At 44.2% G+C, this 17509-nt stretch overlaps 1 protein-coding gene across 6 annotated transcripts in view; it reads left to right on the top strand.

Annotated features, from left to right (window-relative positions):
- The window catches only part of EPHA5 (EPH receptor A5), a 202402-nt gene that overhangs the window by 111439 nt on the left and 73454 nt on the right, over positions 1 to 17509 (top strand). For 5 of the 6 annotated variants that reach the window (XM_066317757.1, XM_066317754.1, XM_066317753.1 and 2 more), the window contains exons 4-5: positions 1848 to 2003; positions 8143 to 8478. The exons of the other annotated variant lie outside the window; for it this stretch is intronic. In XM_066317757.1, coding sequence (XP_066173854.1) covers positions 1848 to 2003; positions 8143 to 8478 — 492 coding nt within the window. The remainder of the gene's footprint in view (positions 1 to 1847; positions 2004 to 8142; positions 8479 to 17509) is intronic. 6 annotated transcript variants of the gene reach the window in all.

Raw genomic sequence — 17509 nt, 5'->3', positions numbered from 1 at the left:
AAGCAGAACTGCACCCTGCAGGTGGATACCACAGCCTCAGAATGGAACACTAACTGGATGAGGAGCGATTTTGGGAAATGGCTTTTTAAAAATTGTAAATCTCTCCAGTCCAACAAGTTGTTCTCTGCCTGTCTTGTGGAAGAAAGGGAATCTGTGGAATAATGTAGAAGGGTGCTTGGTTTGGGGAGGTCAGAAGGGAGATGATTACCCCCTACAGCAGGGTGGAGAGGCTGCAGATCCATGATGGTGACCTGGCAGTGTGTGCTGGGCTTGGGACCTCCTTCAGGGCTGCATGGTGTGAAATGTACATGGTCCAGGCAAGGCTGTGGAGGGGAGGCCTGGGGGACGTCTGTTGGATGCTCTTGAGTCACACATTTGATGCACGAGTGATCTCCATCACCAAAGACTTACTGTTCAACTCTGGGAGTTGGGAATTAATGTGCAAGTGTCTCACCTTTGGTGAAGAAACTACTGACGTAAAAGGGAAAGTGTCAAGGGAGTTTCTCTGGTACTGCAGGACCAGAGGTACCGACTTTAGAAGCAGTTGTCCTAGTTGGTCCATCAGAGGAAAGGAATCACTAGTAAAAATCTATACTTTACCTACAGTGAAGATGAATTCTGTCATCACTTGCTGAGATTTAGCACACGTTGTGATTGTCGGGGACATTCCTGATGGGATAATATTAGTGCTTTTGCTGCGAACTCATTTTCTTTGCAAGCTAATTACAACTGGGAGAGTTTGAATGCAGATGGAAAGGCTCTGGGATTTCCAGGTAACTTCTTCAAGTCTGATAGCAGATCTCTGGGTCATTAATATCATACTGGGCAGAAATATTTTAAAGCAATTCAGAAGGAAGAAAGGTAACAGCACTTTAGAGCTGCTTTAACATGTCTCCCTGTCTCTGCTCTTTGAGACAAACAGAAAATCAACATTTCCTCCTTTTGCTAACAGTGCATTTGTAATTCTGCACATGAGGGTATGATACAGAGCCAACTGGGATTTTTCCTACAAAAACACTTGCAAACATGTGGCTATCACTGCTTCTGGCTGAGCGTGCACACACAGGTGAAGTGCAGAGAGCTTTGCAAAGGTGAAAAAGCACTTTTTTCAGGAGGATGTAAACAAGATATTACTGTATTCATTTCAAACTACTTACAAAAAAATCCCAAGCTACCCATAGCCATGGATTTGTAGGAAAAAAAGTAGCTCTCAGATCAAGTCCTTGTGTCTTGTCATGCATATGTATTGGAGCTGGAAGAAATATCATGTATGGTGAGCATGCCTGGTTCAGACTATACCGAGAATAGCCTGTCATATGGAGCACTTTAAAATTCATCACAGGTTTGCAGGGGGAAAGACTCTAGGGAAGTAGCCTTATCACAATGTCTTAAAGATGTCCGTCTTGAGATCCCCTCCACCACTGTGTTGTTATTTGTTTGCTGAGACGTTCATTTCTGGGTATGGAACGTCTTTAAAAAAAAAAAAAGTGAAATGTATTTTACCTGTTTACCTAACACTGAGCAGGAAAAAAAAAAAGTCACAGTAATGTTTCTAAAGCAGAGCCCAGATGATATTACCTCTAATGCATTCAACAAGGAAAATAAATACCCAGCAATGGCAGATGCTAGGGGAAGGAAATAATCAACAAATTCACATTCTCTTTTCATGCAGATATTTAAGTATGCACTATCTGTTAGTGGCATAGACTGTTTTAAAATATGCAAACTAAATAGCTCATGAGTATTTGTCTGTTTTATAGCTGAAGATATGGGGTTTCTTTAAAAGGAAATGTGAAGAGACTAATTTTATGATGGGAGAGCTTAGCCTGTGGTTCTTCTTTTCACAGTATGCAGACCTGGGTTCTTCAAAGCTTCACCCCACAGTCCATCCTGCAGCAAATGTCCCCCTCACAGCTACACACTTGATGAAGCATCCACATCTTGCCTGTGTGAAGAGCACTATTTTAGGAAGGAATCAGACCCACCTACAATGGCCTGTACAAGTAAGCATGTGCTTATAGGGTTGTCTTTAATCCTTTCAAGCTGTTCCTGTACTGTGACTAGACATTATGATACTAACTAATGTGCTTTTTCAGGCTCTGCACTGGAGTCTGAACTAGCCTTGACACACTTGTAATGTCACTGTCTTTGTCCACGGTTACACGAGAAGAGACTTTTCAGTGCTTTTTGCTCTGAAAGCTGGCCTCCAAGCCAGGAAGAGTTTTTGGAAGGAGCAAGTGCTCTGTCCCCCTGCACTCCTGGGTGGACTCAGCCAGCAGCATGGCCCCAGACACCCGTGTCAGTGCATGGGCACCAGCGTGGGGCACACACATGGAATAAACAACGGGTGGTCCTTGCCAGCAGGAGGCATGGATAGAATCTCCATGGTGCTGCCTAGTGTCATCTCATAGCTCATTTTCAGTAAACAAGCCAGGAGAGAGCCCTATCTTTCCAATCTGCTTGGAGATGGTCACTCTTCTCAAAACTCTGTGATGGCAACAGCTTCTCCAAAATGTAGAACTTGACCCCTGGGTGTAGAGGGCAGGCAGTATAACAGGCACACTGGGGTACTGGGAGTGCAGGGTGGAGCTGGTGTAATCAGAAGCCTTAATTTTACCCTTCTCCTGCCATCCATGAGCTGTCCTGTCAGCTGTACCTTGAAAGTCCCTTGTTCATTTTGTTTTGGATACTTAAGGCCACAATTTCCATGTCCCCAGCTAGTTCTGCTGACTATAGCACAGATCTGAGCTGGGACTGTCATGCTCTAAATGTAATTTTTGTGGTGTAGACATGGTTGAAAATTACTGAAATGGAGTTGAACTACTGGTGCAGGAGCAGCTGGGGCTTCCAAGACACTTAAGCAAAGGAGGAAAAAGTAGGTTTATGACTCCATACATGCTCAGAGCCACTGGACCATGATGCAGTGGTGACTTCCATACTGTAGGGAAGTACTTTGCATCCCGTAGGGATGATAGCGGCTTTTGTGCCTTTCCCAGTGAATACAGATGTCCTTCCTAGCTTCCCAAGTTTGCACTCCAAAAAGAGAAAGAAAAAGTCTGTTCCTGTTGGAGACACACTCTCTCAAAGAAAATTGCCCTTGGCAGCTCTCTGCTTGCCCACAGGAGGCACTTGGAGCAGAATTGGGCCCCTTGAACTCTGCCTTTGATTTTCACCAGGCAAAGGAGCATGGCTGTTGGAAGCTGTGCTGCAGGGAAGGAGAAGGCAGCCTTAGGCAGCGTTGGAGTCACTGGTGCTGTCAGATCAAAGAGATCTGGGGGAGTGAGTCATGCAAGCACTTCCCAGTTTATTAAATAGGTATGCCAGAGTCTTTTGGAGCCATAGCCAGGGTGAGTTACAGCATGAAAAACCTGATACCAGCATTTCTTGATGTTCATTTTGCCCCTTGGCCTGACTTAAAAAACTCATATAAATGTGGTCCAGCATGGTATTGGGAAACACACTGAGCTCTGAGAACACCCATAAAATAGGTTTTTCTGTGCAGACAGAACCAAAGCCAGCAACTGAGAGAGAGTTATGCCAGACGCTGGTGTCCACTGAGCCTCCTGCCCACCATCAGTGGTGTTGCTTCTGCCCTTCTCAGAATGGAAGGGTACACATCGAGTCTGTCCTGCTGGTGCATTAGCACAGGGAAGGAGCTGCCATCCCAGAGGAAGGTGTTTATGCATGTCCATGGCCTGAGCAGCATCGGCAGGGTTCAGAGAGGCACAAGCAAGTTAAGTAAACTGAAGCACTCCCCCACAGCCCCCCGGGGCTAGCTCTGTTTCTTGGGAGGCTTTGGGGGAAATGCTTCGAGGGGACCAGGGCAAAAGATTCCAAAAGAGGCTCTTACCCCCAAGGTTGATCCAAGACGTTTATTCCATGCGGGGAGGCGAAGGCAGGAGGGCCAAGAGGCAAGGGCCCAGAGGGTAGGAGGTAAGAGAAGGCCCCAGGAGGTAAGAGAAGACCCAGGAGGCAAGAGGGGACCCCAGGAAGTAAGAGGGGACCCCAGGAAGTAAGAGAGCGAGAAGAGGAAGAGCAGGACCTTATCAAGGCTCCTGCCAGGGGGATGGCTGGAACTCAGCCAATTAGGTCCAGAAAGGAAGGAAGGGTCAAACTATAGAGTTGCAAGCTCCAGGGGCCCTGGGGAAAAAACCATTCCCCAGAGAAATACAACAGTAAACCACTCTCATTAAAAAGAAATGAAGTTCTAGAGCCTGTCTCTCCCAGGTTTCTAGTGCAGTTCAAACCCTCTAAGTGAAGGCTGTAATTTCCAACTCTGCAAATGCCATAGGATTTTCTTTTTATGTTTGTTTAGGGGGATTGTAATTATTTATTGGTGGTGGTGTCTTAGTTTGTTGGCTTTTACTGTTTGGGTGGTTTGCTTTCAGGGTGGGTTTTATTTTTGTATTGAGAACTTACTGTAAGCTAGTTTAAATCCCAGACGTGGTGCCTGAAGCTGTGTTAGGATATGGCTTGGTAGGGTACCAAGTCATTCTGGGGCAGATGAGAAGTTTAATACTGATCAAGGCACAGCTTAACTTCTGTTTCCTACTGCAGACCCCAGAGTCACAGCTGAGGACATTGCATCACCTCTGCTGGCATTCACACCTACCTCCCCAAAAGCAAGGGTGGAATGAATATCTGAGCCTTGTCCATGTGCTTCTGTCACCTTCACTTTTCCCATACATCTTCTCTTAGGATTTTGTCCTAATACTGCTGTATTTGTGCTGAAGGTGATGAGGAGGGCCCCGTGTGCTGGGCCAGCTCAGCAGCAGGGGTAGAAGATTTTGGCAGGGGCAGTAAAGAGTAGGTAGAGATGCTGGTGTTTTAAAACAGTCCAGTTGTATCTGGAAGGCAGCAGCTCATCATGAACTAAAACACAAGTGAGAGAGACTTGAGTCATGACGGGTGGGAAAATATTGCAAGGGTTTTTTAATGTTTTTATTATTTATTGCCACAGAAGTTAATAATATTCATAGGATTCCTTCAGCAAGAAATGCAGTTAATTTTAGAGAATACATCAATGTCTGTTTTCAGGTCTATACCTGCACAGTCCCCTTGCCACTCAGTATAGCTGTAAAATCACATTTTCCTAATTTAAAGCAAGTGTTTTTCAGTTCCAAGCTGCATGAGTCTCCCCACCACCACCAGCATCACTAAAGAAAACTAGCTGCTATATCACTGTCATTTCGGTTAAGTACAGGGCGAGGGAGGAATATATTTTTGTTCAATTTTTCCAGTTTCTTAAGTGTGTTTTATAAGTAATGATTGGTAATTTTGAAACTAATAGTGCTGGGATGCAGTCTGAAATAATTAATGCTCTCAGATGATAAAGTAAAGATTTTGGTCCTGATGGGCATTTGAGAATTCTGTTGATATTATTATGTATGTTCCAGAAGTAATTGCATTTTATTTCTTCTTAACTAGCTTCAGTTCCTTGCACAACATCTCTTTAAAACCAAAACAGTTGCACCCTTTTCTTTCCTCCTCATATCTCTACAAAGTAGCCTTATTGTTGTTCAGAGTATGTTGGGGAAATATCTGCAGTATTATGACACATGGGAAAAATTGAAGACTTTATTGTATTTACTGTAATAGTCTACTTGCAAAAAGTTTGCAGTTGAGTGTTTACGTACATATGTTTCTATCTTGAGAGTAGTTTCTCTCTTAGGTTATATTTTTAAAATTTGTTCATCAGTAAACGACAAGTTTGCTGTCCATCAAGAAAAATACCAATATCTTTGTTTTTAGAAAGTATTTGCCTCTTGTCGGAAAACTGTGGTGTAAAAGGGATGAATCTTAGGGTATAAAGTAGCAAATTCAAAAATTATATATATCTTTTTACAAGTCAGGAGATAAATATCTGGGCCCTTGACAACAGGAGTTTGGAAATTAAAGCAGACCACCTTAGCAGATTTAGGCCCCCCTGTATTCTGAAGGTAAAACACATTTTTGTTCTCCCTGGGGAGCTGGGGTTTAGGCAAGTTTTATTCAGGTACATTTTCAGGATTCTTCAAGTAGGTCTTTTTAGATATCTCTAGACTACTAAAGACCTTTCTCTGAGGCCCTGTGAGTACACCAATTTTATAGGTTATAAAGGCCCACCAATTTTAAAGCATTTCCACTGAAGCTGATGTTTTTAAGCCTTCAAGAAGAGTAGGTGACTTTTCTGTACAAAGCAAGTAAAATCCTCTGATAACTTTACAAAAGTAATAATTTATCCCCCGTTAAAGACACATTGTCCACTAAGTGTTTCTTGTGCCTGAGTTCTTTATTTTTTCCTAGAGTACTGGGATCAGCAAAAGGGCATTCATCCAGTAGAAGGAAAAATAGGGCAATTTAACCAGTAAAACACGTATAAAAAATCCTCAAGTGCAATACATATAACCCCATACAGCTCCAATGATGAATTCCATAGTTTCCCTTAAATCAGTATAAGTATGACACTGCAGAAAATAGTCCTGACTTAGGCTGTATATTGGTGTCATTAGCTAAATAGTGCTGGATCCCTGGGGTGCAGCTTGGGAAGGGATTGCTCCCTGTTCATAGGGATCTGAAGGGATCACAGAACAAACAAAGATGATGTGGCATTTCCTAAGCTAACTTGGCTTTTTTCTTCAATTGCTTTTCCTCTGAAAAACAAAAAATACATCAGGATTATTTATTTCCTCTGGCAGCAAGTTTCTCATTGAATCAGAACAACTTGAGTCAAAATCATGACAGTGTTTTAGTTAATCAGAGTTACAAATTTTATAGACTCGGAGAGGGGAATAGAAAAAGGAAATGGAGGAAAATGCTTCTGGTTTATAAGGTGATTTCATTTTTGCAGCACTGCCTGGTTTAAATAATGAATCAAGTTTAATTATCACAATAAAACGAGAAGATGACAGCCTAAGTCAGTCTCTTAGATTCATATGGATGTCTAGCTAGTGAAGCTACTTGTTGGACTCTTTTCAAGGAACTGCTCATGGATTTTGACAACTTCATTCAAACTGAAGAGAAGTGTGTTGTGTTGCCTTCCCTCGCAAAAATCCCAGCCTTTGCTCTATAGTTTCTGGTGGTGCTGTGACTAAAATCCATCCTGGCTTGCTTTGATAAATCTCCTCTTTCTTTCTCATTCATTAGCATTCCCTGAGTACTTAACATAAGGATATCTTGCATGAGACTCCTGCTTCTCCTTTCATATTGTCTTCAGGGTGTATTTGCAGCTTGCCCTTCATCTGCCACACAAGCCTGTTAAAAACCTCGCAGCACCTTCTGCGAGGAAGCAAGTCTTGAAGGTGCCTCCAGGTGGGCTTTGCTTGCCCAGCCGTGGTCTTTCCCACCAGGATGAAGAGAAGCAGCCCACTTTTTGCGGGTGCTCTGGTACCTCTGCAGCAGCTGCTCCTCTTTGGATAGCCGTGCCAGTACAGTGCTGGCATCCTGAGCAGGGAGGCTTGGCAAAGTAAGCAAGCGCAGCGTGGGTAACCAGCCGTGCCACAGCCTGGCGGGAGCAGCAGGGCTGCCATGGAGTGGCTGGATACAGCCGTGTTTCCAGCGGCCCGTGTAGATCACCATCTGCTTTGGGCTACACCAAGCATCTCGCTTTAGTGTCATTTGGATTTTACCTAAGCTTTGGTTTCATTGCTGCCAAATGGCTGATGGAAAGAGGCGGGTGCATACAGAGGAAAGATTTGGCATCTGAGTTGAGTACCTGGGTGGTGTGAAAACCCCAGTGTGTGTCTTTATTTTAGGACCTGGGGGTAGTGATACAGGGGCAGTGGGGTGAGGAGAAGGAATCTTGCCCCTGGTGAAGCCGACAGTGATTTGGACAGGGCAAAGACTTGCTAATTCCTTTGCAGGAAGAGCAGGGAGAGCCCCAGAGACAGTGCCCCAAGGGTGCTCCTGCTCTTGGGTTTAAGCCACCCTGTGTCCTGTCCTCCCACACGGGTGACTGCAGCCCAACACAGATCTCTTGAGCAAGGTGAGAGTGCTCAAAACAAATCCCTGTTTTCCCAGTTCTTAGGTGTTGTTGCAAATGATCCCCCTGTACTTTCTGACACGTGAGCAACGGGACATCTCTTTTCAGCCTAGAGAGTAGTAGCGAGGAGGATGACTGATGATACTGTTTTTACCATGTGTTTTTCTCACTTTACAAACCAGGACCCCCCTCTGCTCCTCGGAGTGCCATCTCAAATGTTAACGAGACTAGTGTCTTTCTGGAATGGATTCCCCCTGCTGATTCTGGTGGAAGGAAAGATGTGTCTTATTATATTGCATGCAAGAAGTGCAGCTCACACTCGGGTCTGTGTGAGGCGTGTGGCGGTCATGTCAGGTACCTCCCCCAGCAAACCGGCCTGACAAACACCTCTGTCATGATGGTGGATCTGCTTGCTCATACAAACTATACCTTTGAAATTGAGGCAGTGAATGGAGTGTCCGACCAGAGCCCCGGAGCCCGGCAGTTTGTGTCTGTAAATGTAACCACAAACCAGGCAGGTAAGTGGATCTTCAGCCTGGGGGGATGTCTGGGGTGGGAGCCTGAGCCAATCAGACCCAGTGCAGACCTCCCTTTGGTGGAAGCCTCCATCATGGAGAGCTGGACCATGGCCTCTTCAAATATGGTGGTGGGAGGTGGGCAGTGCTTGTCTCACAGGTTATAATTACTGCAGTCTTCAGTATGTTTCCTTTCAGCAGGACACATTTTTAGGATTTATGACTTTTTCCTTTTATGCTAAGCTATTTGGAGATATCCATCCGCTAAACCAGGAAAAAAAAAGATTTTCTTTCCTATTGGGAAAAGGAAATTTCTAAGAGTTCATTTTGATTAAAAATGGCTACAACATCTTAACTTTACAGACAGTTACCATAAGAAAAAAATTTTAGTGACTTTGGGAAATTGAATCCCTCTTCTGCACTGTGATGCTAAAGTGACTGGGCTCAGGCTGATGAGGTATGGTACTTTGTCACTGCTTCTCCAACAAAGTAGGGCTAGGATTTCACTCATATTGTGTTATTCTTGGTTTTGCACTGTACAAACAGAGATCATGTAGACTGGTTTATTCCTTTGTCCAGGGCTCTGATCTGTCTGCCCTTCCTTTGCTCAGAAGTTGAAATGGCCTGTCACTTTGGACACTGGCATGGAGCTGCCATTGTCCCCTGTCACTTGGAGGTATGATGGGAGGCAAGAACATGATTACACTTCCTTCTGTGTGCATCAACACACCAGGCACATCACACAGCTTCTGTAAAGCCCTGGAGACTGACCTATCCTTCTCTTCTCCCTCATGCTCTGTGTTTTAGGGTCTCTCCCATTTCCTATTTGGCTTTCTTCCTACCTTTTAATTCAGGGCTCCTCAGCAGCATTTATCCACTGTGACCCTCTTTCAGGGCTGTTAACAGGTGGCATTTGAGACTGTGGGGACTGTGCTGCTCACTGGAGCCATCCCCTGCCTTCTCCAGACAAGATTCAGCCAGGAAACCTGGTAGGCAATTCAGTGTGACAGCTGGATGTAGATTGGCAGATCCTCACTGTGGAGCAGAACAATACTAGCTGGAGCAGGGCTGCATCTCATTCCTGCTACCCCAGGTGTATGTGCACAGGCTTGGCAACCAGCAGCAAGGAAGTGCAGATACCTGTCCTGGTAATTAAAATGGATTATTGAAGTGTTGGACAGATCATTCATATGTTTCTTGAGGAGAGGAAATACAGGCTTGCTGGGAATGCTGCTGATAGATGTGGCATGGAATCTGCTGGAGGAATATTAGAGGACAGCAGTATGGCACCCGTTGAAGGCACCTGTTTAGTGCAGATCAGTGGGTGTCACAGTCCTAATGCTGTTTACTGTTCTCCTGCTGTGAAGGCTGCTGCCAGTAACTCTGCTGTTGGAAGAAGTGTATTTTCCTGTTGGTGGGTTTGCAATCCATTGCTGCCGCTGGATTTTCCGTGATGCGTGGTGTTAAATCCACATAAATCACAGTAAACGTAGCTGGGCATGAGGAAATGATACCTCACTGACCAGTGCAGATGGTGAGGAAAAAATCCTAGTTTGTGACTGATGCCCCAAACTCTCCATAGCTGCAGCAAAATATAGCTGCCTCTCTGTGCATCAGGCCAAGAATAACACCCTTGCACAATTATCACTTGCAGTTTTGTATTGGAAGGTCTCTTACAGGGAAAGCTGTGACAAATGTGTCTTGTACTAAGGACAAGTGGGAAAGTGTAGCTTCTGGTTAAGTCTCCCTGTTTATCTTAGTAGAGCCACAATCACAGGAGATACTAGTGGATCAAGCCATGGGTGTTTAATACACTGTGTGGTGTTGAAATTTCATCTGTGGTTGATTCAACTGGAGGTTCAATCAAACTGCTGTGTAAAGAAAGTAGTGGTGACTGTGTTTTGTTGTCTCTCTGGCTGGTCCCACCATGCATTTGTGAGGTGAGCCAGGCCTGTGTGCTGGACCTGTAGCATCAAATGGGCTTCCCAGTATTGTGATCTTTCAGCACTCCCCTGGGCCATCATCAGTTTGCCCACGCCAGAAGTAAAGCAGGTGGAAAGAGGGACTTTGCAAATGAGACTAACTGCCAGGCATGGAAAGTGATTATCTGGTTTTTAAAGGTGCCTCCAAAAAATGTCTTCTGAGGCAAGTAATGGAGTGGTCCATGCCCAGTGATTCTGGATATATTCGGTTGACTCTCTTCAACAGTCCTTTCTCAAGTAAGAGTAGGCAGGGCACATGTGGCTTCAGGGAGTCTCAGGCCATCCACCTTCCCCCTGGCATTACCTCCAAGAGGTGCAGCTGTTGTGTCTCATCCTTTCCCTTCACAGGTTTTCTGATGGTGATTATATTTTCACAGAGGCTGGTTAATGAAGTTGAATCAGCAACACAAGGCCAACTGCAGCAGTAGGAGAAATCCTGCTACAAGATGTGTTGGCTGCAGGAAATTGAAAAATTGCATGCCATGGGATAGGTCTGGCTGCTGGAGTCCCACTGGCACATATTCAGTAACCCAGCAGTGCAGAGAAATGCCAGGGTCTGTTTTGTTGGTTTGGCTTTTGTCCATCCCAAGAAGACCATGCTCATTTCACAACTGCAAAGAATGTGCAGGCAGTGAGTCCTCATGTGCACCACTTCATCTGGGCATGGCAGCTTTTGGCACCAGAAACTACCTCTGGGTTAGACTCTCAAAGGGACTACGTCCTGAAAAAAAAAAAAATAGGTTCTCTCTGAAATTTGTCCCCCTTCCTTTCTCCTCTATTTAACTAATGAGTAAAAGAATTGGTGCTCACAATCCATCTGACATTTTTCAGACTGATGTAATTTTCCTCCAAACTTTTGCAATCAAATTTGGAAATACAGAGAGGGAACAGTAAACTCTTGTGCACAAGAAGAGGCTGATTGTTAATCTTCATTGGTGACCCCAGCATTGTTCCATTCTCCCAGTCCTTGTAGACCTGACAGTACTTGGGATGGGGCTGATCCCTGCAGGATGTAGTGTCCTTAGGCTTCAAATACAGGACTAGTTTTCCTGTAATCCTCTTGCAGTCTGCAAACCTCTGTTGTTTCTGTGGGATTTTCCTGGTTTTTTTCTGCTGGAAAACATGTGTCTAGAAAGAGTGAGTAATGCCACAAGCCATGAGAGATAGAAATTGTGCTGGCCTCCATTGTGACTACCCTAGAGCTGCAGCAGACAGACAGAGGATCTTCTTCCCTTTGCTGGCACAGGAGTTGATCCAAGCATGGCTTTTCCCTATGGCATTGCTGCAAAATATGTGTCCAAGGGTCTTCCCAGCACAGATGGCAGGGAGTCATCTGTAATGCAGTCTCACAGTGTGTTAAAAAGTGTGCCTTGTGCACGTGGGCTGGAGCACAGTGAATAATTCATAAGTGGCAATGATAGGATTGAGGTAGCCATCCTTCCCTTTTTTATGGTTTTGCTCAAGTTTTCATATTTTTGAAACCTCCACCTATTTCAACAGTTTCCAGAGAGCAGTCTGTGTGTACTGCTAATACTGAAGTTTGCTTTTCAAGTGACAACTGCATGACCTTTTTTTTTTTTTTTTTCTCAGTGCTTTCACCAAGCTGGATGATTAAAGTATGCTGTCCTTCTGGACAGAAATGCGCATCTCCCTTGAGGTCTTTCATCTTATCTGCCCTGTATACAGAAAGCACCTACCATGACATCTTGGTCAGAGACATGTCTCATAATGGGTCCATAGGGAGTGAGCAGTTTTGATTCACAGTTGCCTACGTGCCCGTTGTATCATCACAGGAGCACACTTGGAAAGATGCAATGTTTAAAACTTTCTGGGCTTAAAACCTGCCAGCAGTGTTCACTTTAAGCCAGCCTAAACAGCCAAGCAATTTTCTTTGCTTTTGATGTCAGCAAGTCCCATGCTGGGTATGGCTTCAGGCACGGAACTGGCTTGGAGGTGGGGGGTATGAGAGTGGGGCAGTTCTCCTGCTGGCATCCCAAATGCCACAGACTCCTTTACACCTAAAGACCTTCTCTGTGTGTGTTTTTTCAGATAAACCCCCTGCCTGTTTCCTGTTTGAAAAGTCAGAAGGCAGTGTTCAATCCCCTTCTGTGACCTGTATGATATTTTTGAGCCTTCTGGGCAAGGAGGAGAAGAAAGATACAGATGTGCTTGCTAACAGAGGAGGAGTTAACGTATCTAATGCCTCAAGGAGTCTGTGTGCCTGAGGCCAAACCAGAGTTTGAAGTTGCATCCTGTGGAGCAGTGGTGCTTTTTAAGGAAAGGTGCTGAAGGACAGAACCTGGAAACCTGTAGTGCTCTCCGGGAGGCATGGCTAGGATCGTACTTACAAAAACCACTTAGATGCTTGGACCAGCTAGAGGGCTCTTGGAGCAGGGAACTGTGCTGAAAACAGTGGTCTTCACTCTAATTGCTCAGGCTGGGATGCTGCAGTGGAGGGGAGCAAGGGAGAAGGTGTTTTCCTTAGCAGTCAGAATGTGTACAGTCTTTGAAAAGCAGCCAAAGGCAATTCGGAAAGGGAAACCTGCAACGTAGAGCTTGCTACAATCTTATATCAGTAGCTGCATGCTCTTGAAACCAAGAGACTGCTGCCCTGCACAGTCTGGGAAGAGGACATCAGAAAATGAGGCAAGAAATGAGATCCACATTTCCAGAGATTGCCTTTGGGAACTTATGGGTTCAAGTGCTGTAACATTCAGGGTCTGATTCTTCCAACATTGAAGTCTTCACAGGCTTGTTTGGTTTGGCATGGGGAAGGGAGAAAATAGGTTTACTTATTTTCTTCAGGAGTAATAGAAAATTTCCAAGGGGATGCTCCAGTAGAGGCAGCATGTTCCATCATCTCACACAAGAAGCAAGACTGGTCTTGCAACTCTTTTCAGCCAGAACGGCTGGCCCATGGTCTGCAAAAGCTTAAACTGATACTTCAGGAAGAGTAAGCCCTTCCACAGCCAGCATGCTACACAGAGACTGCCTTTAAACATCCATTGTAACCATACTTGATCCAGTGGGCTGCATCACCTTCCCAGCAGTGATCACTGGTGGATACCATAGAAGGGCTAAGAGCAGGAAGCAGACACATGCCAGTGCTTCCTTAGCGCTCTCCAACATCCAGGGAGCACCTCTTTGTGCTTTATAGCCCTTAATGGATTTTTCTCGCATGAATTTGTCTAATCTTTTTATGAACTCTGAGAAAATTCTAATGGCTGCAAGCAATCCTTTATGAATTTGGTATGTCTGGTAGTTTAAACTCTGCTTTAGATTCACACTGGCCAGAGAGGAGCTATTAGTGGTATAAATGGAGGTTTTAAGGTTTGCAGTTGCCCATCTCTGTAGAAAGCACCACCAGTTAGAGATGCAGTACTGGCTTGCAGTGTGTTAACACACACAGCATTTACCATTGCAGCATTTAGCCTAGAACAATGTACTCTTAAAAGCAAAGAATGTCCTCCATACCAGGACGGGTGAATACAGGGATATTTTATTACACAGGTGAACTGTACTGCCTCAAAGACCATAGTCTCTATTTGAAGCTGAGTGCACCCTGCGCTGCCCTTTGCAGCAGGATCTTTTCTGCTGGCTGTGAACACCCTTCATGTCCAGGAAGATGAGAAAATTAGTGTTGACCTGCCAGTGAAGGTTCAGCCAGAAAGAGAATAATTTCATTTGTGAAGTTCCACACATATGCTGATAATCAGCTTCAGGAAGTATTCTGGTATATTTTTGAAGCATGGTCTCATGCAATCAGAGCATGCAATCACAGGTTGTGACAAGCAAACACACTGGCAAAGTAAAACCTGAAAGCCAGTATTGTACAAAAGGTTTATTGTTTGAATTTTTTGTTGTTTATTGGTGATGGCTGCATTCATACTGAATACAAAATCTTCATCCAACGTCCTATTCTAGAGTCATGAGTTCACCCCAGCCCAGATGGCTGGGTGTCTGCTATCAAATGAATTATGGATCAGATTAATATTTTACAGTTTTATTTATAACTCCCCTATCAGTAATTGCTACTTTTCCATAGTTTTTTATAGGTCTTTTTGTTATACTTCACATATTAGAAATACATGCATGAATACTGAGACAAGCCTTTGGAATATGAAAAAAAAAATCCCCAAATTACAGTATGACTTTTAGTTAGAGGTCATTTTTTTTCTGAAGTGTGTGAGACAACCCTTTGGTTGATATATAAGGGCATTAAAAGATGAAATAAAAACTGTTTTCCTGCATCTACAGACAGACCTTTCAATTTTGACATGAAATTAAAACATTTTTATAGATGAAAATAAAAACAGTAAGAAATAATTGTCTCAATGCACCCTTCTGAAAAGGAAAAAAGAAAGCTGAAGATCTCATGATGAGATTCTGCTGTGTATTGTGCAGTAGGGTGCAAGTTTTACCATCTCCCAGTGGCAGTGAGGCAAACATCTTTATGGTGAAGCAATTAGTCTTCTTAAAATGTGCTACTTGTGAGGCATGAGGTACAAAAAATGCTGGGTCATACCTGCGGAAAATGAATCCATGGACTGCGTCCACATGGTGCCATGCAGATGGATGTGAGGGAGAAAGAGCTGCCCAAATATTTGGCTTGAGATGCTGTGAGCAGCAGGATTGACACCGCTCTGTAACATCCCTGAGCCACCACAATCCCCACCAGCAACATCACCTCAGACTTGGGGTAAAGTAGCAGATATTGGGCAAACTGAGTCCAGCTTTTTAGAGGTGTATGAGTACCAAATACTGATTTTTTTTTTTTTTCCCAAAAAGCGTAGAGCAGGCCATGCTGCGATCAGGTGTAGTAAGAGCTTCACGAGGTCAGAGCTTTAAGAAACTTGTGTTTTTTTCAGGGCATTACTCATGTTACATTACAAGAGTGATAGAGCTGGTTTAAAATCTTATTTCCCATTTTGTTGGCATATTTTTAAAGGATTGCCAAGTAATCTTATACTAATCTAATTCTAATCCCCTTAAAACACAGTCTTCAAGGCCAAGGAGTTCTCTTTGTATTGTGCTGAGCACAGTACCTGGCAAAGAGCAAAAGTAAAGCATCTGAAATGGTTTCATTGCCCAGATGACATCAATTTATAGATTTTTCCCCCTCATGAATGTTGCTTTTGAATTTCACTGCTGATAAACTTCCATTCAGCTCTTTAATCTCAGTCTGCAAGCTGATAATTCCATTCTCTGATGTTATTTCTCTGATTTTAGCATTAAAAGTAGTTTTACATTTTAACAGTCTGCATAAATGATACTTCTGAAAGTACTGTTAAGACATCAGGACTTCAAAATAGCCAAAAAAGAATGTAAAAATACTTCCAGTGCCGTTAGAGAAATAGCAGTGGACCTGCAGGCATTTCATGAACAGCCCACTTGTTCTCCATCTGCAGTTTCTTTACCAAATCAAGTAAGCTCTTTATAGCAATCTCCCTCAAAAGTTAAATATAACAGTGGGGGAAACAGGGGTTTGAACATTTGTGTTTCAGTAGCTGTGCATTGAGAGAACTGTGCTAAAGAAACACTGCCCAGGGTATAGCAGCTTCACAGGGCGTTTCTCCTTTCCCATGCACCACCCATCACGCTGATAAAATGAATTTGTAGGAGTGGGAAGGTGTAGCTACATCCATGTAGCATGTGTGCCATGTTTAGTTGAGGTCGCAGTGGTGTAGTCAAGGTTGCCATGGTTCATTGGAGATGTTAGAGCGTGGGTTGGACTCGATGGTCTTGAAGGTCTCTTCCAGTCTTTTGCTTCTGTGTGCATTTGTGTGTGTATGAACATGCAGGAGACGTGCTGGGCAGAACACAGAGGTTACCCTCCTGTGTTTTATCTGGGTATCTTTGACAGCTTGGTAAAGCTCAGACAGTTCAGTGCCTTTCACTCTTCATACCATTGTGCCACGTTGCTGCCTAACAGCCCACAACTGAGGAGAGTGGCTCTCTGCTGCAAGGCCACCCAGCAGTTCTTTTTCCTTCTGTTTTCTTTTGCCATGAGCATGACCCTTTTTTAAGCAGTTTGTAATATTAATTTGTTCATATGGCCAGATATTTTTTTCCACTTGTTTGCTGTTGTGCCTGGTATCTGCACCCACGTAGCAGGCTGGCTTCTGTGTCCCAGGAAGTATTTTGCTGTATCAGAAGCCAGCTCCAGCTCTCAATGTGCAGGAATTACAGGTTCCCAGCTAGTATTTACTGTATCAGGCTGAAATGCTTTCTCCCCTGGCTTCTCTTTGGAGAGGTGTTGTTTCAGTGAGGCTTGGAATGTTTCTCCACATTTTCTGTTGTGGTTGCTATTACAATATATTTCAACAGCAAACCCCTTGCTCATTCCTTGAAAGATTTCTAAAATGCTACTTCTGGCACTTGTATTTCTTGCAAAGGGCTGATGTAATAGGAGTAGTGGGGCTGTCTGGTACTTTTCCCCAGCTGACTGCCCTTCTTTCCCCACTGCGGGATACACATGGGGACAGGGAGGGGAGAGCTCTATCTTGAAGAGCTGAGAGTAGCTCTAAGGTGACAGACAACCCAGCAATAAATGGTATTTCTTCCACAGCAGCTGGGCCAAAGTTCAGCTACATGTAAATACTACAAAAAGCACAAGAGTTGGAAGGTTTTAATTAAAACACACTTCAGATGTGCTCTTTTGCCAGTGTGATGGAATGCTTACTACATCTCTTGGTCCTGGAGGAACAGTCCTGATCAAAGCAAGTAACTAATGGGATTTCCAGCTAGATCAGTACAATACAAACCACCAGAAGGGAAGTGTTATTATTTATTTATTTTCCTGTTTCTTCAGGCTTGACAATTTCTATGAAGAAAACAGGCTCTGATCAAAAGGCCCTGTACAGATCAATGTGGAGCACCCACTGGCTGTGGTGGTGCTGGGTGAGGGTTTTTGTGCTGCAATGCAGCAAACTGGGGAGAGTCACTGCTCTTTGTGCAGAGGGGCAGCCACGCTGGACTGATCCTCTGAGGGCTTTGGCCAGCCTTGGAGAGAGCACTGCTCTGGGGAAATGGATGGAAAAGAAAATAGCAAA

Source organism: Sylvia atricapilla, chromosome 4, assembly GCF_009819655.1.
Source record: "Sylvia atricapilla isolate bSylAtr1 chromosome 4, bSylAtr1.pri, whole genome shotgun sequence".
NCBI lineage: Eukaryota > Metazoa > Chordata > Aves > Passeriformes > Sylviidae > Sylvia > Sylvia atricapilla.
Note: the sequence above shows the minus strand (reverse complement) of the source record. Positions and strands in the feature narration are given on the sequence as shown.